Source organism: Nuphar pumila, chromosome 2, assembly GCF_984573655.1.
Source record: "Nuphar pumila chromosome 2, dmNupPumi1.hap1.1, whole genome shotgun sequence".
Classification (NCBI taxonomy): Eukaryota; Viridiplantae; Streptophyta; class Magnoliopsida; order Nymphaeales; family Nymphaeaceae; genus Nuphar; species Nuphar pumila.
The window spans coordinates 40387389-40413555 of NC_143250.1; the positions used below are offsets into that span (position 1 = coordinate 40387389).

Sequence of the window (26167 nt, forward strand, 5' to 3'; positions counted from 1 at the left end):
TTTCCTGGATGTGGACTGGTCCTAGCCATCAAGCTACAACAGATGAACAGCCAGGATCCACTCCTCTGTATCATATATCAGAGGATAGGCTGCTTTTTTTACCATCAACTCTCAACGGAATGAATGTCAGTCACCAACTACATTAAGGTGGAGAATCGATCACACTCCCCTGTTTATTGGACAGGAATATTAATACATGGGCACCACATGATGTTGATCCGGATTTGGGGGAGCCTTAATTTATGATCTCTTAATTTTATGGGGCTTGATCGTTAATAGAATTGGTTACAAATTTATGTTAGATAGAAGCAAGTAAACTTGGACAAATTTCTTAAAAAAAAACAGGTGATTTATTATTTGCTTATCCTATTTAACATTATATATATTGTATGTAATTTATATATTAACAAGTCGTTGTAGTATAGTGGTGAGTATTCCCGCCTGTCACGCGGGTGACCCGGGTTCAATCCCCGGCAACGGCGCTATTTTTTTTGTGGCTTCCCTCGAAAACAAGAAAAAAAAAATTAAAGGGGAGCACTTTTTACGTAAGTGACTGTAGTGCCGCTGCTCACCACCGCCCATCTCATCTCATGGTTCTTCGAGATGGGCGGTAGTCAACCGGTTGGATTGCCTATCCCCGGTAACCCAACATAAAAAAAAAAAGAGGAACGTCTCTCTACTAGCGTGAACTCTCTCTCTCTCTCTCTCTCTCTCTCTCTCTCTCTCTCTATATATATATATATATATATATATATGAAGGCGAAAGAGTTGGGACTTCATTTACTGTAATATTTTTTGTTCTACATCATTGGAAGTGTTTTCATTCTTCTCATTTAATAATTGCACGACTTAATCATCGTGGCTTCTATTGCACTGTATCTTCATTATCAACAGCCAGTCGGAACCAATGGTAGGAGTTTTGGGGGTTCCAATTGATGGAAATTAACACTGGTGGGAGCAGACAGCAATCTCATTCCAATGGTGTGAGTGGTTCAAATTAAGTCAACAGAAGCAGAGTTCCTATCATTTGTGTGTCGATAGAGTTTTCATACCAGCACCATCTTTCTCAGGATGCCTCTATTCAACTGAAGCCTGTCATAAATTATGATGGAAAGAAAAAAAAATCCATTATGAATTCCAGCATAGCCTTGTGAACTGATGTCTAGAAACTGCAAATAATTTTTTCCTATTTGTTGTTCTTTACCTGTTTTTTTTTTCGGCAATGTGCACTGAATGCTTTTGGGTCACAATAGCGATTTTTTCCTGGCTGGAGAGAGATCCATACATACAGTCTTAATATTATCATGGGATCATTTTCATGTCTCACAGGCAGAAATCATTTTTTGGTAGACTTCTTCGATGATAGGTAATGGGCGTAGAGCGAGCGGAAATTGCCCGCAACGATACTGTGTTTGTGAGCGGGCTCTGCACTGTATCTGTTGAGAAACACTGCAGCTAACTGGTTTCCTTGTTGATGGTAGGTTAAAACGTTGCACCGTTGGGACGAAGGAGGAGAGCAATACGTTCACGGCACTCAAACAGCGAAGCAGGTTATATGTCCCCCCCCCCGAACAGGGCATCTCATGCTCGGGGGTCCCAAAAAGCACCACGTATTTAAGCTTGTGCGTCTCGTATCCCCATGTTTGTCAGCATTAATTAGCATTGGAGTTTGATGCGATTGCAAAGACTTAAGTACCCTTTCTTCCATTAGTGTCAAAAAAAATAACGATTCTAGAAAATGAGTGATTGTAAAGACTTAAGTGCCCCGAAGATGATTATTTAAGACCCAGTGACTGCACTGCAGGATTATCTGAGAAAAAAATCTCTCCTGGAGGAGGCCATGAACATCAACCTTCTCACTCACTCTCTCCCTTCTTTTTTCGTTTCTGTGTACATCCAGCAAAAGATCCTACATTGCTCCATCAAGCACCGATTGACCTACACATTGACTGTTGTGGAGCCTGATTCAAAGTTTTTACCCTTACAGGAAGACGGTTTGGAAGCTCCTCCCAGCGTGGGTAGCATCATTCAACTAAATGAGTTATGGAGCCTGATTCAGAGTTTTTACCCTTACAGAAGGGAGGTTTGAGGGCTCCTCGCAGCGTGGGTAGCATCATTCAACTTGATGAGTTGTGGAACTTGATTCAGAGTTTTTGCCCTTACAGGAGGAGGGTTTGGGGGCTCCTCCTAGCGTGGATAGCATCGTTCAACTTGATTCGTTGTGGAGCCTGATTCAGAGTTTTTGTCCTTACAAAAGGGGGGTTTGGGGGCTCATCCCAGCGTGGGTAGCATCGTTCAACTTGATGAGTTATGGAGCCTGATTCAGAATTTTTGCCCTTACAAGAGGAGGTTTGGGGACTCCTCCCAGCGTGGGTAGCATCATTCAACTTGATGAGTTGTGGAGCCTGATTTAGAGTTTTTTTTCCTTACAAAAGGGGGGGTTCGGGGGTTCCCCTTTGGCGCGGGTCCCGCTGCGTGGTCAACGGGCGAGGGTTCAGGGGGGGCCGCCCCTGGCGGAGGGGCTCGGGGGGAAGCGCCCCCCGGACCAAATTTTTTGGGGGCCTTGTATAATTTTTTTATTTTTTTCCCTCTTTTAACTATCGAAAAAGAGCAATAAAGTGATTTGTAGTGTCTTTCACAAATCACTATAGCGATTTGTAGTGTTATTCAGTAAGTAAATCGTTGTAAATCGCTACTCGAATTAGGACCAACTTGTCATAGCCATATCTCCCTAATCATAGGTCATATTTCAAATCTGTAAAAAGTGGTGTCTTCGTTATTGAGTCTAGTTTATTCTTGTAAATTTTTAGCGATTTCTATAGTCATTTCATTCTCCATTTTAACTAAAAACCAGACTCCTATTATTTTGTGTTGTGCAACCCAAAAACACTACAAATCGCTATAATGATTTGCGGAAGACACTACAAATCATTGTTGGAAGACCAGATAACACTATAAATCGTTGTGGAGCTTATTAGAGACCCGAAAACACTATAAATCATTGTAGAAATGCCCGTCAATACTACAAATCGTTGTTGGAAGATCGGATAACACTATAAATCGTTGTTGGGCTCATTGGAGACCTGAAAACACTATAAATAGATGTATGAAGGCCTGAAAATACTACAAACCGTTGTTAAAAGATCAGATAATACTATAAATCGTTGTGGGACTTGTTGGAGACCCGAAAACACTATAAATCGTTGTAAGAAGGCCCGACAATACTACAAATCGTTGTTGGAAGACCAGGAAATACTATAAATTGTTGTGGGACTCGTTGGAGACCCGACAACACTAAAAATCGTTGTAGGGGAGTCATTGAAAAAATCGTTGAAAAAAAATAGAAAAACCGTGAGAAAAAAACACTTTGTTGCTCTTTTCGATAGTTAAAAGAGGGAAAGAAAATAAAAAAAATTATACAAGGCCCCAAAAAACTCTAAATCAGGCTCCATAACTCATCAAGTTGAATGATGCTACCCACGCTGGGAGGAGCCCCCAAACCCCCTCCTATAAGGGCAAAAACTATGAATAAGGCTCCACAACTCATCAAGTTGAACGATGCTACAATCAGTGTGCAGGTCAGTTGGTGTTTGATGGAGCAATGTAGGATCGTCTGCTGGATGTGCATAAAAGTAGAAAGGAAAGGAAGAGAGAATGAGAGGGTTGATGTTCATGGCCTTCTCCAGGGGGAACTCTTTGCCTCCCTTGATTTCTTCTCTAAAGAGAGAGAGAAGGTTTTACAGTGTTTTACGGAGAAGGAAGAAGAAGAAGATGATGATGAAAAATTCAAACAAACATTTTTTATGGCTCAGGTTCGTTTCGCCGGATGACCATCGGATCGTCGGCTCACCATCGTTTCGCCGGATCACCATTGGCGAAATGATTAAGGTTCGTTTCACTGTGTAGACTTTGAAGAGTCAACATCATCCTTGACTTTCTGGATGGACATGTTTATCTTTTTTTTTGAACCGTTTGTTTTTTCTTTTTTGAATGAAGGGCATTTTTGTTATTTTCTCAAACCAACGTTTTATGAAAAGAATAGCAAGAAAGGGTACTTAAGAAATTTGCAACCACACCAGTCTTCAATGCTAAGCGATGTCAACATACACGGGAATACGAGCCCCATGTGTTTGTATACGTGGTGCTCATTCAGACCCCCGAACATAGACGTGGGATTCAGTGAATCATCGGGGGAGAACATACACCACCCTGAGACAATTTCTCTTTTTTCTGTGACTTTTTGCATTTTTGTATGTTGTGTTACCGGCAACAGGAAACTCAACCAGTTGTCCATCACAAACCACAAGATGGTCGGTGTTGAGCCACGTCCCTGCATAAAAAGTGCTCTTTTTAAAGTTCAGTTTTTTAACTTGAGAGTTACTTTTTCTCTATAGCAACCTGGTTTTGTGGTTACCCCGAGGGGGTGTTGGTGTAGTGGGGTGGTGGCATTGGCTGCTGGACGGCAATCAAGGTTCAATTGTTATGGGTGTCGTCCTTTTGCGCAAGCCAATGCATAACATAGGCCCTGGGGCAGGAGTCTTAGCCTCGCATTTACGTTGCTGGCACGACGACCGTAGGTATGACAGGCTGAGCCTTGGAGTCTTTGTATCGGGTGCAGTTTTTTCGGGTTATAAATCCAAATAAAAAACCCTAATTTTATGGTTTTTCTAGAAAAAAAGAAAAAGTAATTTTTTAAAGTTCAATTCTTAAACTTGAGTTTTACTTTTTTCCTATAGAAAGATGGAGGCTAATCCTCATGAAATTTGAATCTGAGATCCCTCCCTTGTGATAGTCATCTAACCATCCAGCTCTCTTTGACTCCAAAATTAAAAATTACTTAAACCACTAAATTTGTGTTAGAAATCCTTCATACCTTGTGGAATCCACATGTACATAGGATATACCCACATACATGTACCAACCCATAAACCATTCAGCTAATCTAAGACCTTCGGGATCTAGAACCAATGTTCAGGAATTAGATGCAGCACTTTATATTCATGAATCATAGAGCAGGCATTATGTCTGAGCAGGAAAAAAACTGTAGGATCAATCAGGTTAGGCTTTAAGCCCAAGAACCTAGCTCAATGTTGGGGTTAGCTTATTCAACTCCATTGCAATTGCTCATAAAACCAACCCTTATGTTCTTTGCTCCGAGGGGAGATTGGCATAGTGGGGTGGAGCCTTGGCCTCTAGACAGGTGGCCAAGGTTCGATTCCCATGAGCACCTCCCTTGCGCAAGTTGATACTGAGCATAAGCTCCAATGGCAGGGTCTAGTGTTGGAGTTTTATGTCATTGGCATGATGACCATAGGTGTGGCAGGCTGAGCCAGCATGACCAGGTCTTTGTATGTGCAGAGTGAAACTTCTTCGGATTACAAATTAAAAAAATAATGTTCTTCAAGCCAAGTTTATAATGATTAGCTAGGTTGAAACTGCATGATTCTGGTCTGACCTGGCAATTTGAGATACACGATCAATATTAGGTCAGTAGATGGTTTTGGTTCAGGTCAGATATACAACCGAAACCAACCCTGTTTAGTCAGATTTAGAGAGCAAAACCAGATCATAATCAGACTTGAATCCTGTTTTAGTAATTTCACATACCAAGGTCTTACCCTAAGTCTATGTTCGGCAAGATCTAACCCAACAGTAAGCAAATGCGGATCCAATTAGGGTATATATTGTAACACCCTAAAATTTTAACTCAAAAAAAATTATGATTTTTTTGTCTTTTAAAAATCAACGAAAACAACTTTTTTACTTGGGTTTAACATTCTGTGCAGGTTACAAAATGAAGAATTATCATAATTGAATTAAAATGCAAATGACATTCACTATTAAAATTTAATTCAATCTCAATAATTTAAAATTTGTATCAGAATATTTTTAGTCTAAAATAACAATATATATTTTTTCAAATCAATCCACGGCAAAGAAAAAATTGGCTCTTAACGTTGCCTCAGCATTTCATAATTCACTCCACAACTATACATCATACTTTACCTAAAAACCATAAAATGGGTCAGACTCATAAAAGCCTAGTAGGAAATACTGACACAGGTAAACCAAATCAATAGGCGTGAACATATTTTAATAAATTCACACACTAGTTCATGCAACTATCCATTTAGGTATGCATGATATCACAGGTGCACAAAAGAATAACATTAAAAAATAATTACAATCTTATGCATGAGCAGGTAAATAATGCAGAGACTTACTGATGAAAAACTGATAGCTTTTTCATGCATGAGTGACTTTAATTGCTTTTATTTAAGTTTTCTCTTTACGTGATGCATATCATGACTATATAAATGTATAAACATGTAAGCTTTCACTCCTTAGCTCTTTGAGTACTATACAAGCTTAACTTGGATCAGGACCATGACTCAAAAGAGGTATATTCAGACAAGTTATAGCTTAACCCTGGTGAGACACCTTTTTCCAGTTTCAGGTGAGGGATGATCTAGTCGAGAGAAAGTTCAAACACCTTCATCCTAATGCATCATACTTTACTCATAAGTTCTTTAATCTGCCACCCTGCGGGTAATGTGAAGGCTTTCCCTATCTCCGTGGTTGTAGAGGAGTACCACTTAACTTCTCATTTTAAGACTCAATAGAATTAATGTTTACATCATATGAATCTATACTAAGATTTGTGCCTCCAATTTAAGCACCTTGATGCATATATGATTCAATGATAGTAATGCTTTCATGTCACACATGCAAATTAGAACACATTCAATTTTTACTTACACATTCATTCTCAGGCATTGAACATGCATGCATACATAGTCGCATGCCACACTATAATGTGCATGCATATGAAATTCAAAAATAGTGTTTATTCATTTATTGGCATGCAATAACAATTTATCTGATATCATGCTTATTAGGAATTTAAAACATGCTTTTACACAGCATTTCAAGTCATAATTTCATGTTACTTTAGCATTTAAATTCATGCATTAACATCAGGAGTTCATACTTCGCATAACTTAATCGGCCCGTATTTGGTTCGGGACCCACTTAGGCAAGATTTGCCTTGTTGTTACAGCATTCACCATTTTGTACACAGACTGAGACCTGAGTTTATTTTTTTACAGAACATGCATATTTTCGTTAACTTTCATACGATGCAAACTGTTCGTAAAAACTCCTCTAAAAGAGAAAGATATGAACATTTTACCAAGTAGTGGTTAGTAACCATACACAATGATGGTTTCACTCGGGCGAGTAGAAGTCAAATTGTGTCATGTGTGGTTTTCTTTTTCTTTTTTCAGTCATAACCCTCATAACAAAGATTTTCTCACTGATATATAAACACATATGAAAACACTTACCATGCACAACAACTACGAAAAACAATACATGACTAGAATTAATAATGAATGCAAAATAAACATTTATGATCTAAAGGTTTTCATACCTGATATTAAAAATTTAATTTAAAGCATAACTAATGTATTTGAATTCATGATTGAACCATAAGTGGTTCAGCCCTCTGTAAAAGAACGAATATGTATTCATCATAAACACTCAAAGATCGCTAAAAAAATATCTATCGTTATACCTTTTTCAATCTCATGCTTTATTAGATTTTAATAATATAGCTTTTTTTAATAAATGAATCATGGATCCTAGCTACGCCACTGCCTACCATTATTGTTCAGGTGCATATAAAATTCTATTTGGAAAACAAGCATAAACTAATTTTTGAACTATAAGAATCTATTTGGTCAAAAAGGCCTTGGAATAGGCTTTCCCCTTACTCGAGCTATAATTTCTAAGAAGGCCCTTTCAGTTCCTCTTACTCGAGCTATCATTAGGGATGGCAATCGGGTCGGGTTGGCGGGTCAGCATACCTCAATACGAACCCAACCCGTTTATTAAACGGGTCGGGTAAACAGGTTGACCCGCCCGCCTAACCCGTTTATTAAACAGGTCAGCAGGGTTGGCATACCCCTAACATGAACCCGACCCGTTTATTAAACGGGTTAGGTGGGTCAACCCGTTTATTAAACGGGTTAGTTTAAGCCAAACCCAAACCCGCCTAAGAGGCGGGTTGGCGGGTCGGGTCGGGTTGGCGGGTCGGGTCAGGTTTTGCCACCCCTAGCTATAATATCTAAGGCATGAGGTTTTTGAACTAGAGATCTTCGGATCAGAGGTCCATAATTATGAGACAGAATTTAAGCATAGTGGTCATAATTTTTCAACACCAGCTCTTACACGATACATATTTTCATGGTGAATTCCGAAGGATCCGCTTGAGGCTAAACTGGAGGCAGCCTCCATGGAGAACAAGACCCTCATAATAACAGCCATCAACAAAGCATACACTGGGAACAACAGCATGCTTGATCTCTTCCTACAAAGTTTAGAGCAAGGTGAAGGCACTCAACCTTTGATCCAACACCTACTCATTGCTGCATTTGACCATTGTCGAGCACAAGGCTTAAACTGCTACAAGGTCATCACGGATGGCGTTGATTTCTCTGGTGAAAAACTATTCATGACTGAGGATTATATCAAGATGATGTGAAGGAGAAGCACAGTTCCATTGTAAGGCACCCAAGCAGCACGTTATATTTCAACTAGATTTCATTGGAACAAATTACTTCTTCAATAACTTCAACGTCCTGCTTGGGTGCCTTACAATGAGAGAAGCACGGCTCCATGTTTTTTACCAAAATATGGCTTTGCCAAAAATATCCTTTTATGATTTGTTTGCCAACTCCATTAAAGTCTAGTGCTTTGGCAACACACACACACAGCATGTTGGGGAAACAGTAAAACAGCAGATAGCGTTAGGAAACTGCAACACACCTGCGATTCAAGGAACCCAAACAGAGACCAATTCATCTTCAAAACAATTTGAATTGACCCAATGTGGTATTCAATTTGAACTTTTTGGCAAGACAAACACCGCTAGAACTTATCGTATCCAAAATTATGCCTTATTGATGTGTTCATTTGCTTCTCAAGCAAACCAAAAACTTTTTTCCTGGACGATAGCCCATCCTCGTAAATAACGCTGGGGAATTAAGGCCCCTTTTTTTTATTGATAGCGCAGACATAAATACAACAGGCCAACTGTACACGGATTCAATGATAAAAGCTCATATACTAGACTGATTTACGTGGGTGGTCTACCAACCCATTAAAAGAGCTCCCCGACTCAGGCAAGCATCCTCACGCAGGTTAGAGTAACAACTGCTCTGAACCGAGATCGCCAAACTCTATTACTAGCAGGGGAGGGAAATTAGAAAAGCGGCTGGGATACGCTGAATGGCCAGTGGCTGGGATATGCTGAATGGCCGACTCTAACACACAAGTAACTGGCAACACCAAATCCGAATGTAAGCGTTTGAGCAGACGTGAAGATATACTCCCTGATCTCCACCTAATGCAAATAATTAGTTTCACCATCGAGATACAGTTTACAGATACTATCAGAATATCAAGTTCACGCATTGCAGGGGGAGGAGGCCAAGAGGTTGGGACGATGTAATCTCTGATCAAAACATGCACAAGTCTGTTGGTGTGTTCAACCTTTGGAATGTGGTTGAAACATTCTACACAGCTAGCCAATACCTATCGTTTAAACCTTCGAATAGATCCTCACGGAAAAAGAGATGGCGAACACCCCCAATGCCCCGCCCTATGGGGTCATGAAAAATCAAATCCCAACATTTCTGTAACCACCAGCCCAGGGAAAACTTCTTCGATGTCCACCAGTAGAACAGACACCATTCCAATGTGTTGCCAAAATACGGCTTTGGTAAATGTTGTGTTAAAGACAGATCCGCCAAAAACATCCCCTTGTGAACGCCATCTGGCTGTCAACTCTATTCCCAGTGCAGTGTTTTGGCAACAGATACTGTTCCCAAATAGTGAAGAGAGCATGAAAGCACTGGGGAGATCATAACACAACCTCCAACTCAAGGCACCCAAACAGAGCCTCGAGCAATTATGCATTTCATGTTGCGTCTATTTTTGGCATGGGCTCAAGGACTGGTTTCATGTTTCACTACAGAATCCATGCCCAATAAATAGAATATATTTTTAAAACCAATAATCAGATGAGAGAGACGGAAACTGGTTCAAAGATACAGCGGATTAATATATGAACGAAACAGGAAAGAAACATCAAATGGAGTCTTACAACGTTTGCCCCTAGTTCGCCACAGGGAACACGTTTAGAAATAAGAACCAAAAAAAACAAAACATGCACAAGTACACAAATAATATTCATGTAGAAAGGAGGCACGTGAAGAGCCTCACTTGTGAAACTGCCTTCATCAGAGAATCCTGGAAATTTCAGAGGTACAAAGAGAGAACAAGCCCTTGCACTTAACAGCATCTAAGAGATTTGCACAATTGTTATTCCATAATCTTCCTCAACCCAAGGACAGGCAGATAGGGAACAGACCAAGCTTAGTTTAAGGCAGGTTGCAAAGCCGTCTGACTATCTAACAGATTGCATAATTGTTTTACCACAATCTCCCTCAACCATAGGACAGGCAGGTAGGGAGCAGCAGAACATACTTGAATTTTTAAGTCAGCGTTAAACCAGCAAGGTTTGCAAGGGCTTCCGACTATCTAAAATGCCAAAGAAGCACAAGTCCCACCCTTGGCATGAATGCAAGTGGAAAATGCATGTAGATAAAACTGAAGGAAACTATGCCTCAAAGGATAAAGGCATGACACTGGAGAACAGAAACAGGACCAGGGATCAGAAAGGATTTGCAGGGAAAGCAGAAAAAACTAGAAGGGGGCAAAGCTACCATGGAAATGGCCTAACAAGACAACCCCACCCAGCTTCGCAAGATATAATCGTCGTAGAGAGCAGACCTCTTTCTTCCGAGACATAAGCAGGCCCAACCGCATGAACTTGACATGTCACAAGCTTCACCATGCCAGTCAGACATGGCTCAAAATACACCAAATAAAAAACAAAATTTATATCTTTGAATCATTTACAAAGTATGCACGCTAGCATTGAAAAGAGAGAGACTAAAGGCTGATACTAAAAAAATGATACTTCTTTCGGTTTGTAATTGGAAAGGTTCGGAAGAAGTCCTAAAGATGTGCACAAGGGGACAACCAACGTCAAGAACGGGCACGTTAAAAAGACAAAATCAAGCAGCAAGGAGTGAAAGGTAAAGGTAAACCAACCATTCAACTTTGTCCACTAAGAAAATTCGGTTTGCTTTTTAAGGGCCAGTAAATACTGGAGCAGATAGAGAAAATAAAACACTGTAAACCGTACAACTTTTGGCCTTCATTCATAAAGAACATGGAACAAAGGACCATACAGAATCAAGATGCATCCAACAGGCAGAATGCCAACATCCATCACAGCCAAGTTCCTTCAGTTTTTCGAGGACAAATGTAGTAGGAAAACCTATGAGGCAGGGCTATGCCATTTAGGTTCCCATGTATAGGGGACACAACACAACACTGGACATGCCACGTGATGCACTATGACATGTATGGACATTATCTTAGAAATTTTTACAACTTTTTTTAAAATATTTTCAACAATAAATATACTTTTATATGTCAAAATATGAAAACGTATTTTTCATCAAATGATTAAAAAATGCATGCCCTTGTGTCCAAACTTTCGAAAAATGCATCTCATATTGTGTCCCATCTGTGTCCCCGTTAGTGTCCTCGTGACATAGAGAAAACTCCTCATGAATCCTCTGTAAAAATGAGAAGTAGGTTCCTGTTGCTCCACAAAAAAAAATACCTTCACGGAGCATCGACAACCAATACCAACTGCACAACCAATTCTCATGGTCAAAACTCCACATCATGGTATCAAGAAACAAGAAACAATAAATTCCCATGATTTCTGATGTCCAGAACAGAATACCCAGATCATCCAGAAAATTGAATATAAAGCTATGACTAGATCAGAATCAGTGTCAACATAAATAATAACCTTCCTTTGAAGAGAATTAATAAAGTTGAGGACAACATGAAAGTCGGTGCACTTCAATGGAGATATTCGGAAGTAACACCTAGATTCCAACTACTATGCTTTGAATCAATACCTCACCTTAAAAGAAAATGAAATGGAGCAAAATGTTCCGAACATGACTCCTAACAAAACTCCCACACGCAAACACAACTCTTGACCCCTACAAAAACAATCTTCATGAACCAAGAAGTTGGATTAGTTCCCAGAGAAACCTCCCTCCTATACATCCACATTCCCTTTCTTCAACTCAACTGCATTGGTTCTCAAGTGATTTTGAAATAAATGGTGTTGTTAGCACATGCAATAGAACTAAATGAAGCATGTTGTACATGTCCAAAACGATCAAACTGTACTATCCAAGAAAATAGATTTTAATGCAGGCCACAAACAGCACATTCTCCCACTCTGAACTACACGCTCTTGCTTGATCTGACTCATGAATTACTCCCCAAAAAGGATGAAGTTAAATGATTAGGTTGTGAATGTAACAAAACAAGTCATGTACATTAGCCTGCATTATAAACAAAGTTGAATCTGTTTGGACATTGATAAATATTTAAACACAGAAAATCACCAGTCCAACACCCATCTTTAACCAACATAACTTTTTTTCCGTTGCAATCCCTTGGCAAGTTGCCATCAATAATTGCTGCCCCTTCCAGGGCCAACATTCAAGCGCCAGCAGCGCAAATATCTAGGCTGCCATTTGAAATGTACTATCAAAGGCTCAAGTCCAAAAATTCTTATTAACATGGACCTGTCTCCACTTGCAACTAATGTAAAGATTCACTACTGTACTAAAGATCTACAAAATATGAACATAAAAACTTGAATTTGGATCCAAGGCTTCCTTAATAGCATGAGCAATTCCATTCTCAGTTTTAGAAGTTAAAAGGACATTCTCATCATTAGTGTGGACTGTATAGCCAATGATGCACCACCAAACTTGAAATTTTGTCAATGAAAAAAGAGCTGCAAAAGGACATTGTATGATGCTCACAGATATCTCATAAAGCATATAGCCCCATTTTCCATCCATGAAATAAGGTCATAGAAAGAGAGAATTAAATATGCATCTAGTACATACTGCTCTTACGCTTCCTCTCTGTTCTTAAGTTCTCATGACCAATAAACTGAACACTCAAAAGACGAAAAACTTAACTGAGGATCCATCATTTCTCATTAAATAACAAACACAGCTCAAAGCTTATCAAACTTTTGCTTCATAAATCTCGAAGCACCCTTCCCACAAGCATGCCTTACTCTTCAATGCCATCACACGTAATTCCTGGAAATGTGTTCTCAAACCAAAGCTTGGATTCGTCGCTGTAGGCATCAACAATAAGCTTTAACAAATCCACATCCTACACCAGCTCCATTTGATGTCATATCTGTGCCATAAAGACAATACTGAATGTGACCAACAAGCTTCAACCTCACCTAGCAGGTCATCATATAATAGCCAAAGCCACATTTCCCTTCCAAAGATAAAAGCTCCAAAAGCAAAGGCATGCTCCACAACCTTTTGATATTGGTTACCAATCAAAGAAACTGAAGGCAAAATAGTAATAATAGTGATGGTAGTAGCAGTGGTAGTAGTAACAGTAGTAGTAGTAGTAGTAGTAGTAGAAGTAGAACCGCAGTGCTGGTAGTGATAACCACAGAAGTAAAGATAACAATAGCAATACTAGTAGTAGTAGTAAAAGTAAATAACAACAAAAGCACTTGAAGCACCTCAATAGTATGACCCTGAGCCACCGCCGCTCAAGTATCCACTGCCACCCAATCCCCGACTAGAGTAAAGCGACGAATAAGAACCACCAACCTGCAAAGAAAATGTAGTAAGAATGACAAAACATCAAGACTAGAACTATAGACTATTTTTTCCAAACATAAGAACAAGTTACTGGAATCATACATCAGATCCACCAGAAAGGTAGTCACTCCTATAGCGTGAAGAATACAAGCCTCCAACATCACCCCCACCAACTGAGCCTGTGAATGTGAACACAACATCACATAAAGATCATGTAGTCAGTGAAATCAAAAGAAAAATATATCTTAAGCAGCAATTCCCATTTTGCAAGGAAAACTACCTCCACCATAACTCATGTCACGGCTATCATATAATCCATGTGTATCATGCCCTGTTAGGGAACTGCGACTGGAACCACTGTACAGGTGTGAGCCCCCTCCTAGCCTACAAAACAAGATAGGCAGTAATTCCAGTCAAAGCATAGTAAAAAATATTAGCATCGTTTTCAATTGATAATTTCTCCAATTTGCAACAATATTTACTATAGAAAAAAATTAAGCGACCATGCAATATATTTAAACTTCTGCATAACTGACTGAGTCTATCATGATTAAAAACATTCATGATAAATCATCACATTAAATGGAAACAATCAAGGGAAACAACATCAATTGTGAAGTCCATTTTGTATTTTATATTATAGAATTCCAAACAGAATCCTTTACATTCAAGCTGAAATAAAGGTGGAATCCCTTCCTATAGCCAAGAAAAGTAGCTTTGCTCTCAACTCGTCTATATAGAAGTGAACTTAATCAACCCAAAATTATCAAAATCAAGTAAAATACCACCACCCAAGCTGTTCCCTTCCAAAACTCAAAAGACGCATTGTGTGGATGAGATTGAATCCTCTCCCAACTCTAAAAAGAAGAGAACACTTGACTAGCATTAACACAAGCGGCTCTGTGTGTATCAAAAGGGGTTGTTAGTTGCTAATTACTATTTACTGTTGTGTATTCATATAGATCAAATTGACGAAACCATATACCAATGTTTTAATGAAAATAATTATTCAATTACAAATGTTTGTTATTTAAATTCTTAGAGATACAAGTATGGACTATCATTTTTGGGCACTGTAGCAAAATTCAGAAAGAAAAGAATGACAATGCACCTTGCAGATTCTCCATAAGAACCATCATCGTACCCTGAAGCACCGCCAACTCCATAATCCAGGCGAGCCCTGGGCTGCCTAGCATCAGCATATCGGGAAGGAATGTCGTTCTTGCACATAAAACCATGATTTAGTCCTCCAGTCAAGAGAAGGGAAAAGAGGACTTGAACTAGTATACAAGAAACAATAAAAATCACCTACCATTGAGGAATAGGTTCGCTTTGATCCTGAAACAGAATCATAATCACGAGCACGTCCATCACGATAGCTTGGAGGCCGTTCAAGACGCCGTCCATAGCCCTCATCTTCATATGCCTTTCTTGTAGAACCACGAGAAACATTTCGTATTGCACTGTCAGAGTAACCAGATCCACGAGGAGCATAGTCATCCCTGAAAGATGGTCGTCTCTCAGCAGGTGCTCTGGGACCAAAATCTGCTGCAGGTCTACTTCTGGGAGGAAGCTCATCGTGTCTAACATAGTCTCGTTTTGAACTGCTCTTGGGGTAAGCAGGAACTATTGGGAGACACAATATTATATATAAGCAAACCGTTATCAACACTAAAAAGATGACACAAGAAAGAAAAACTCATGTAAAGCAGCCATACCAGGTGGCCTCCTGTCATATGACCGCTCTGACGAGGGCAGGTGCCGCACTCTCTCAGGAACCAGAGCAACAGGCCGCCTGTCCCGAAACCCAACTGTTCTTCTAAATCCACGGCCAATTATAGGTGGCCCACGACCTGTAATTCCACGTGGGAAACGAGCAGGAAATCTACGAGAATCAAAGCGTACAGCACCACGGCTCCAAGGTGCCCTTCCCCCACGAATACCACCTTGTCCTATCCTATAATCTCCTCGAACACTTTGCTTTATTCCTCTACCTCTCTGACGTGGCCTTGACAAGCGTGCCCTGACTTTCACCTGAATAAAAAATAATAATAATGTTTTACCCAGTTATGCTCAGAATAGAGTAGAATTGAACATCATTGATATAAAAAACAATGAAAAATCCTATATTTATCTTTCGAACTTGAGGACCACCTGGGTACAAAGAAACGAAACACCTAATAGAAAAAAAACAGTTCATCCAACCTTGTTGTCACCTTCACCCAGTTCAGCATTATTAATGCCTTCAGCACATGCAACTGCTGCATCATGGGTATCAAAAGTGATAAACCCAAAATCCTTTCTTTTTGCTGATGGCATATTACGTGCGAGCTCAATCTTTTCAATCTCCCCAAACTTCTTAAGGTGCTCCTTTACGTGCTCCTCATCCCATGAAGCGGGGAGACCATCTACAAAAACTGTCTTAACCTAAAATAATGAAAAAAGGGGGAGAAAAAGGCAACACAATAGTCAAGCTTTTTGTGTTTCTCAGAACATTAAGAAAAATCAAGAGCAACAAATGGAAACTTTGTAAATTTAACTTGAAAAAATAAGTGAACTTTTTAACCCGGAAAAGCAACATGCTCTCTTAAATACCATTTGTTTTTAATGTGTTTTGGTCATTCCAATCAGTCGAATACTGAAAGGATTAACATAAAGGATTAAAATTCAATTAACCCTTATTGTCTACACTGAATCATATCATACCTTCTAGCAGAAAACCGCATGTGTCATCTGATCAATTTTACCCCATAGATTTGGTATGGTATATTTATTAAAATCACACTTGGAAAGATTGTTCCAATGCAAAAAATGAGTTTATTAATCATGACACTTCAGCACATTGTGAACAGCTGATCTTTAAAGCTCTTAAAAAACCTGCTAACACAACATCAGCCAACCCAAACATGTTTTGGACCAAACAAACCATGTACTTCACATCCTACCTAGGGTTTGAACCACAAAAGCTCATGAAAATGTGATAGACAGGATGTTTCTACTAGAATGGATACAGTCAAATATAACCAATATCCACAGAGAGAGAGAGAGATGTACATAAGGCATGAAATTGTGCCATATCTAATCTAGAATGCTACTTGCCCATCAACACAATAGCAAAAAGCACAAATCATAAGCCCTCAGATCCAACATGCACAGAAACAAAGAGAATGCCTTGTTGCAAAGTTGTCGTTTGAAGATAGCATACAGAAACGAACAATGATGTCTCTCATGACCATAAAGTTGCAAAGCAATACGCATATGTACAAATCCAACAGCAAATACCTGGGCCATAACTTCATCATCAGGTTCAATAAATGAATCTGCCAAAGCAACCTTGGCAGTCCTATCAACACCAAACACAACATCCCTCTTCTGCAAGCGCTTATAAGCAGCCATAGCATCAGAACGAGATGAAAATTCCAAAAAAGCAAATCCACGGTTCATTCCTTTGTTATTTGAATCTTCAACCAAAGTCAAGTCTTTAATGTTCCCAACGCCATAGCTTTTCAGCTTTTCTTTTAACTGAACAAGTATCCATGTCATAGATAAGAATTTAAGACTAATAATTAATTGAAAAAAAAGGTAGTAGATGGCAAATTAAACATCAGATTACATACAGCTTCCTTTGTCCATGTTTTGCATATGTTACCCAGAAAGAGGGTGTCATTATCCTGACTAGGAGAAACACCACACAGCTTTCCATTAACCTGAAAATAAGTTGCCTCAGAAATGAATCAGTGTATTTTGCCAAAAAGAAACCAGAGGCCTAGCAATAAAGCTTTAAATTCTAGAGGGGGAAAGGAAGATTATTTACCACGGGATTCTTTAGCTCTTCAACGGCTCGCTTAGCTTGTTCCACAGTTGCAAAACGCAGGAATGCAAAGCCCTTGTTTTTTTTAGTCAGAGGATTCATCATCAGTCTAACTTCTGTAACCTCACCAACTTCACTAAAAACTTTCTTGAGATCCTCTTCTGTAGCATCCTTGTCCAAACCGCCAACAAAAATTTCAAATTCCTTTCGCTTCCGACGCTCCTCAACAACCTCATGATGCTCATCTTCCTCTGCATCAACAAGATCATGGTCTCCCTCATCATGCTCTTCATCCCCTTCACCCTCATTATCTTCACGCCCATCTTCCATTTCCTCATCAACCATATCACCATCTTCCTCTCCTTCGCCTTCCTCACCCTCTTCTTCATCAACTTTCTCAATTTCCTCCTGATCATCACTCTGTTCAACATAATCAACACCAGCATCCTCTTCAGGCTCAGATTCTGGTTCATTATCCTCCAATTCCAAGTGTTCACCTTTATCATAATCATCATAACCAGCCTTCAGTTCTTCCTCTGTCATACAAAGAAAAAGCAACCCATCTTCCGTTATTATTGAGCTGCTAGAACAAAAATTAGCTTAAACCTGAAAATCTATGAATTTTGAGGTAGGAATAGAACCCAACAAAGAGAATAAAGACCAGATTGACACAAATTAGTCAGACTTGAGACCCTGTATATAAAACAATAACTGCAACCTCATCGAACTATATAAAAAGAGAAAGCAACGGAAGATTCAGGATTGCTTCATATGCAACTATCGTTGGAAATGGACCATTGTCAACAAAGGGCTCACCATGTTTGGCAGGGAAGAAAGAAACAGAACTGACACCCATATGCATCTTTCTTTCCGCATTAACAATTGATATCAATAGGTAATAGCCCATAAGACCACGTCATAAGTCGATTCATCTAATACCTTATCTGCAGTGTAAACTATTCATGCTCAATAGCCGACAAGAACATGGCAGTTTTCGCCTGCTGTGGCGTTGTATATGTAGGGAGTAGATGCAATACAGACTACAAGTTAAAGGAAACTTAAAAAGTGAAAGAAGGTAATGGAGAAAAGAATAATTAAATGGTATTTGCATCCAAGAAAGGAAAGAAAAAGTACCAAAAAATCTACCACAGATCACCTTCTCCAAAGCACAAGCTAGTGCTTTCAATAAACACGATTTATGTAACCTAAAAGTAATGAAACTATAAGAGTTAAAACACTGATTACTAAAGAGAGGTGAATACAAGACCACCAAGAATGAAAAGAGAAAAAAAAAGTTCAAGCATGTGTCCTGTATTTCCAGAATTCATCGATTACTTAGACGCATAACTGAAACTCTACAGAACAACACCTTTCAGCAACGAAGCATGTTAAATACGAACTATAATAAACCACCAATAAAATACAAAACAAAACCCCAAAGAAATTACGGACAAAAATTGCGTCAGGAAAGAACAAGAATAGCATCTTGACCTCAGGATCCCAACATAGAACCCATAAACTAATCGATGGTTTCAAACTGTAAGCATCGATTAATTTGCCAACGAACACATGGAAATCACAAACTCCAGCAGAAAAAGATTAATTTGAACCCTATTCTCTACATGAATGAACACAACAATGCGCTAATCACTCGACCAAGAAACCAGACCGCACCGATCGCGTCCGAGATCAAGAAAACGTCCGATTTTTTTTATAAATAACATATCCACGGAAGAAGAAATTCAAACAATAGTAGGAAGAAGCGGAACCGAGGCAGATCGAGAAACAGACGAAGCGAAAGACGAAACACACCTTTCGACTCCAGAACGCCGTTCGGATCCGCTGAATTCCGCACGGGGACCTCCGTCACCTCCTCGACGACCTCCTCCTCCTCGAAAACCTCCTCCTCCTCAACTTTGACAGCCTCCGGCTGCTTCTGCACGGCCCTCGCCGGCTTCCCGGCGGATTTCTTCGGAGTTGGCGTTCCGGACGCCCTCTTGGCCGAGCGAGGAGGCATGTTTCCCTTCCCTCCGCGGACGGCAAGAAAACCCTAATAGACGAGAACCAGAGACGCAGAGACAAACCCTAGACGAAGGAGAGAGAGAAACCCTAAATGGCTCCCCAAGAAAAGGACGCGGGGGAGCTTTTATAACAAGGAACAAGTCTCTTGACGGGTCGGACTCGGGTCGTATCTTGACAATACCGAGTCTGACTTAATCGGAACTGATCTAATCGGATTCGGGATCGGATGGAATCAGCTAAAATCGAATCCGGATCCGACTAACTTAGAATCCGACATTTACATATCTTCGGATTCGGATTCTAGTCGGATTCGAAATCTTACAGAGTCTGCATTCGATTAATATCCGATTATTAGATCCTACTTTGACTATCGGATCTGACTAATAGGATTGAGATTCGGGTAGAATGTCAGATAATATCCAACCCATTAACATCCTTAGACTTCCCACTATTGACTGAGTCGCCCTAGGAGATATGTATGGGTCAAGGTGGCTTGGTAGGTCCTGGATCCTGGGCTTGGTTCGACTTTGTTGAGTGTTGACTACTTCAGTTGATGGTGAGCTTGGCACGGGTTCATTACTGTTTAGGTAGGGATATGAATGGATTGGATAAGGTTTATCGGAAACGCTACAAGAGAATGAGCAACACATTTCCTAGGAAACCATCTCAAAAACGGGAAACACAGTGTTTCTGAAACGTTATTGAAAATGCCAAAAAAATCATGGGAAACGTGTTTCTCATTATGTGAGAAATGTGTTTCCCACACTATGGAAAATGTGTTTCTCACACTATGGGAATTTTTTTTCCATACGTTTTGTTTTTGTAGGATGGATATTTTTCATTTTTTGTTTCATTAGTTTATTATATTATTTTTTTCTTAAATGTTTCTCATGTGTTTCCCAATAGTTTTCTGATTCATTTGTCAAATTGTTTCTCGTTTCTCGTTTCACATGCACCTGAAAACATCATTTTTTGTTTCTATTTTTCAAGAAATTTTTGTTTTCCTTTCTCGCAACCTTGTGTCGAATGCATGATACTTGACTCAGGTGTTTCCTTTTATATGACACCTAATGCATCTCTTCTATTTGACAAATGCACCAACTTCTACTCATCTTTTGTTTCTATGGTCGATGAAACTTTTGTAGAAATCAAAAGAAGTGAAAATTTAAAAAAGGTTTCAAAGGATGCTAAAGATTTTTTTGTTCCTAAAATTAAAATTATTTTAAAATTAAATCTAAATCTTTTTTTTTATTTTTCAAATTTTCAATCATGGTTATGAAATCTCATTATCATGTAAGGGTTGCTTCATGTAGATTCTTCGAAGCTAATTGGGTGAGGCAATGGGAGAGGAGATCTTTATGACATGGATTTTTTATCTCTTCCTTCTAAATCACTTTGTAACTACGCTAAAGCTAAAAATATTGTAACTTGGCAAAAAAGACTTAGGCATCCTAGCAATTTAAAGTTGTATCTTTTTTTTTGAAAAAAAAATATAATAAAAAATAATTTATTTATAATGATTGCATTCTTGGAAAAATATAGTCTTCCATTTACAAATAGCACTTTTATTTTCAAAAGAACCTTTGAGTTGGTGCACTTGAATGTATGGGTGCTCCCATCATGTTAAAAGGAAGGTATTCTTATTATGTTATTTTATTGATGTTTAATTTAGATATGTATGGATCTACTTTCTTAGGTTTAAATCAGATTTTTTTCCTTATTTTAAAAAGTTTCATACGTTAGTTAAAAATCAATTTCAAACCAATATTTTTATCTTTCATTTTGATTCAGGTGGAGAATATATGTCAAATAATTTTCAAAACTGTAACACATGTGAATTTTGTTTTTTTTAAGTTTTAAATTTGAGCAAAATTTAAGTTAAATTTATGTTAAAAGTAGGTTAAATTTAGGCAAAATTCAAGAGTTTAAGTTGAACTAAGGCCCTAGTTAAATCTGTTATAAGTCGTAGATCTCGTAGGAGATCCGATTTGGTGATTTTAGATATGAGTTGGTTAAGAAAATACATTTTTCAAATTAGACGAACCTCTATTTTGGGTTCTTTCACTTGGATTGGATCTAAAATTTGATTTTTCAAAATTGGTCAGGCCATGTTTTGGACTCAACCCAAGTTCTTTATGAGACCCATAGTGTCACGCTTAGCCCAATGAGGTGTCATGTATCAATGTGGAGGCCCATAGGGGTTCAGAAGGTGGCCAAGGGTTTTTATGGATCTTGAATGGATCATATTTAGATCCAAACTTTAGCATTTAGATTCAATTCAGATTTGAATTACATATGGATTTGAATCTTAAATTAAGTAGTAAATTTAACTAATGATATTTGGATCCAACCCAATTAGGTTGAATATACGTCATGACATTTAGATCTAATTAATGATGAATTAGGTTGGATATAACTTAGGATATTTGGATCCAATCTTATTGGATTGGACCCATAGGTGGGACATTTTGAATAACTTTATTATTGTTTTGACAAAATTTCAGCCAATTGGTGGCTCACCTATTAAATCGGAGTCAACTTTGATGTTTCTCATTTCGAGCGCATCAAAATCGACTATCTACATGCCCAAATTGGTGTTAATTTGAGCATTTTATCATCGATCGAAGTTCATGCCTAATTATAGGTCAAAATTAACATTTTTTTAGCATCGATTAATTTTTTTTGTTGATTCGTGTGATCTACATTTCGAGGGCTATTGAATCTACTATTTAAACATTGAATTTTGTTAAGTCTTTAAGTTTGTTGGTCTCCTGAAAGGTTATTAGGGTAAGAAGTCTCCACCTTTCTTCTCTATCTTAATTAATTTTGAAATCTAATGAATTAGGACTCATAATTCATTTTTTTATTTTATTAATAGATATTAGCCTCTTATATTAGATATATGACTCTTGCTCAAGCTCATCTATAAATAGAAGTCCTTTTGAGGAGAAATAACAAGGTTAGTTCTCTCTCCCTCTGACATTCTTATTAAAATTCTTTAATCACTCTTTACCATCTTCTTCTTCTTTCTTCTTCTATCTTGGAGTTTTTTCAGCAGCCATTAAAGTGTCTCTAAGGTGCTAAGATGATGGATGAAAGCATGAGTTCATCCAAGAATACGATTAAGGTAGGATTCATCTTACTCATAGTCATAGATCGAATGCAAGCGCAAAGATCGTGTGTCTTGCCAATTCTACAAGTTGGTCCATAGTGGATCAGAGCTGGATCAAGTTAGAAAAGTGTTTTAAAAAATGTTTTTATCATGCTTTAAAATGAATTTAAAAATATGTTTTTGGTAAAACTATGTCCGAACGGCTAAACCGAGAAATCGGGTAGTGTAAAACGCATAGTTTCATGTTCCTACATGATTTAAGATTGATATATCTTTGTTTTCAGCATAATTGAGTGAATATTTATTTTCTTTCATGTGTTTACATTATGAATCATGTTCCTGCAAAATTATTTCATGTGTTTTATGATGATTTTGCATGCTAGCATCTTAAACTAGTTATTATATGAATAAATCATGAGTTATATTGATAGTATAGAATCCAATGCATGTTTTATGATCATATAATGTTTTTATGAGTCTACATAGTATTTAGGTACAATATATGTGGTTGATGCATGATTGAAAATCAATATTGCATGTTGATACTTGTGTTTTTCTTATATTCATCATGTTTTATATTATGATGCACATGTTGTCAAGATTTTCTTGACTGACTCATCGCAGTAAAATAATTATAGCTCTCAAATCGAATAACCTTTGGCTAAATCCTTTTATAGAGACTTCTAAACATCTTGAAGGTGTCTCAAAAAATAGTTGAGCCCTAGTGGAAGTATGAAATTAAGGGTTATGACTGCTGCAACACAAGACAAAAATTATGTCACGTGTGAAGAGCAGTTTTTGATAGTCGATTTTGCAATAAATCCAATAAATCAATAGTTTAGTGTTTATGGATGATTTTTGGATATGTGATGACCATTATATGGATAAAGCTAAGAAAAATAATAGAAAAAAAAGTTTCATTTTTTGGGAATCCCAGGGTCTCACACAAGTCGTATGAAATTCAAGATTCTGCAGAAAATCTAGATCTAGAACTGTCTTAAACAGGGTCTAGTTCAAAAAAATTAAAAAAATTCATATGATGGATTTTTCCATAAACTTAATGCTTTTAAAAGCTAACAAGTATAGCTAGCACCAGAAAAATTGGGAGTTTGAGATTCTTCTCAGATTAGGTCAGGTGACTGCTTCTTTATGAACAAAATTTCTGTCAGGTTCTTATAAAACATAAAAATAGTTTTTCATCCATAAAATTCTAAGGGCAAACAAAGTTATTTTTCTTTGAGCTGTCACTTGAATATGAGAGCTAATACCCTCTAATATGACTGTAATTTTTTATGAGTTCATATATGTTCGGTATGATAATTTAACAAACCTGTGAATAATATAAAAAATCTGATATATGCAGTCCCTGGTTTGGGACAATATCATGTCTTATGAACCTGGTTTATTTAAAATTTGATATTTGCTTATGATATGAGATGTTAATCATGTATTTTCTAATATGTGATGTTTCATGTTTATGTTGTATCCAAGCATGTTGATTATTTATGTATGGTGACATATGAGACTACATGTTAACATATGATTTTTAAGCATGATAAATGGGTCACGTAGTATGCATAGGCATACATGTGTTATTTTATGTAATTCATGGTTTATGTTATATTGAAATGAGTCTCATGCGTTATGTAGTGTGATATGTGGCATGTGATGTATTGTAAGTTATGTAAGGCATACATACACTGGGCTCGTAGGCGAGTCATGTTCAATGGAACCCGGAGTGCTAGTGAACACCAAGTTAAGTTATAATAAACACGCTCATACACATTTAAGCCTTAAAGAGGCATGACTCTTGGGTGCTCCTTAAAGGGGAGTATGTACCTTGAGATATATCAAATGAATTATATCTAGTTGCACCTTAGGGAAGTTCAGGGGTGTGGGTTCATGCCTTGTGAGGCAATGTGATGAACTACTCAGAGTGGAGTTTAGGGCTAAGGAGCTCAATATTGAGTGCACCTAGTGTTGTAGTTGAGACAAGTGTCATCACACATAATAGCCCATTTGAATCCTGACCTACCTTGGAGAGGGTAGGAGGTACACATGACTGACTGACAAATATGTTTTTCAAACAGCACCACTTTGGTCCCCAATCGTCGGTTGTAGGGGGCCTGAACTGTCAAAGAGACCTAGGTAGGCAAGTCTTGTAGCTCTAGAGAGTAGAAATTGATTTTCTGAACCATTGTGAGTTTATCTCGCTCACTGATTGCTCTAGTGGATATTTTTCAGACTCTTCGAATCAATGGAGAAATAAAAATACATGGCATAATAAATATCTTATCTGATTGTTGAGTTAGAGTTAAGTTTCTAAGAGTATACCCATATAGGACAGTGAAAGAGTAACAATATAATAACACATTAGATGAGGTTTACAAGTGTTTAAGTGTTTTATTGAATGTTGGCATAAATGTCTATGCATGTCATATATGATTTCAAGTTCATGCATATGTTAGTATATATGGATTTCTCTTGTTTGAAAGTGCACTAGGATCGAGGCAACGAGCACTAGAGGGGGGGTGAATAGTGCTTTTTAAAAAATTGTCTGCGGAATATTTAATGATTTTGCAAATCTCAAAGCAAACACACAAAGAACACAAGATTTTATCCTGGTTCGGTCTAACCCAACCTACATCCAGTCCCCAAGCAAAACCCGATTGAGATATCCACTATCAACCTTGTAAACTACAAGATCACACAGACCATAATTGGTCCCACTTTCAGTAACAACCCTACTGAAAGCAAACAACTCCTTTACACCAAGGAGTCCTTCTTTTTACAGAAAATAAATAACAACTTACAAAATAACCTATGAGCCTTCCTTTTGAATGCAAATGAGATGCAATTGGCTTTTGAGGTTGTTGAAATACTCTACTCACGAATTCACTATCTCTCAAAGTGATTTGAGTGAAAATATCACGTGAGTGAGAAAACAAATACTTGAATGAATAGGAGTGAAAAGCAATAAGTAAATGATTCAAATCGATTGAATTCTTGTTGTTTTGAGTGTAAAATGCACTCATATTTATAGTTAAAGTTTTCCATACGTTGAGGGTATGAAAGGGTATCAAAACTGTCTATTTTGAACGATCAAAACGTTTGAAAAATGAAAAGACACGCCTTTTTGAAGTTTCAGGAAAACGGCAAAATTAGTCGACTGAAACATCAGTTAGTCGACTAATAGTTAGTTATTAGTAGACTGACAGTTATCGTCGGTCGACTGATCTGTTAATCGAGCCGTTTGAAAATCTGAACTTTTGAAACTTAGTCGACTTGAGAAAAGTTAGTCGACTGATAATATCATCAGTAGACTGAAAAACCTTTTAGTCGACTGCTGCTAAAATCTTCTGAAAATCAAACATTCTGTTCGGTCGACTGATAAAAAGCATTAGTCGACTG

At 38.1% G+C, this 26167-nt stretch overlaps 1 protein-coding gene and 1 non-coding gene across 3 annotated transcripts; one reads left to right on the forward strand and one right to left on the reverse strand.

Moving 5' to 3' along the window:
* The first annotated feature begins 410 nt into the window (after positions 1-410).
* Positions 411-482, forward strand: TRNAD-GUC (transfer RNA aspartic acid (anticodon GUC)). The gene has a single exon. It is a non-coding gene; the product is annotated as a tRNA-Asp (tRNA).
* Positions 483-11485: 11003 nt separating this feature from the next.
* Positions 11486-19747, reverse strand: LOC149845318 (uncharacterized). Of its 2 annotated transcripts, none has more exons than XM_089995689.1 (12): positions 19435-19747; positions 17626-18158; positions 17429-17518; positions 17094-17333; positions 16017-16238; positions 15530-15845; positions 15124-15437; positions 14923-15032; positions 14092-14195; positions 13914-13990; positions 13730-13820; positions 11486-11790 (listed from the first exon to the last, which is right to left on the reverse strand). In XM_089995689.1, exons 1-11 carry the CDS (start codon positions 19637-19639, stop codon positions 13731-13733), a joined length of 2301 nt encoding a protein of 766 aa, XP_089851815.1. In that variant the 5' UTR covers positions 19640-19747; the 3' UTR covers positions 11486-11790; position 13730. The 2 variants fall into 2 exon arrangements, with proteins under 2 accessions (XP_089851815.1, XP_089851814.1); XM_089995688.1 differs by lacking the exon at positions 11486-11790 and adding an exon at positions 13023-13386.
* Between the last annotated feature and the right edge of the window lie 6420 nt (positions 19748-26167).

Bases quoted from the DNA above. Each gene is read 5' to 3' on its own strand.
- LOC149845318 (XM_089995689.1), bottom strand. From the start codon at position 19,639: ATGCCTCCTCGCTCGGCCAAGAGGGCGTCCGGAACGCCAACTCCGAAG. The intron at 15,438-15,529 runs GTATGGCTGCTT...GTCTCCCAATAG, and splicing joins ATATGACAGGAGGCCACCTG to TTCCTGCTTACCCCAAGAGC. The intron at 15,033-15,123 runs GTAGGTGATTTT...TTTATGTGCAAG, and splicing joins AGCGAACCTATTCCTCAATG to AACGACATTCCTTCCCGATA.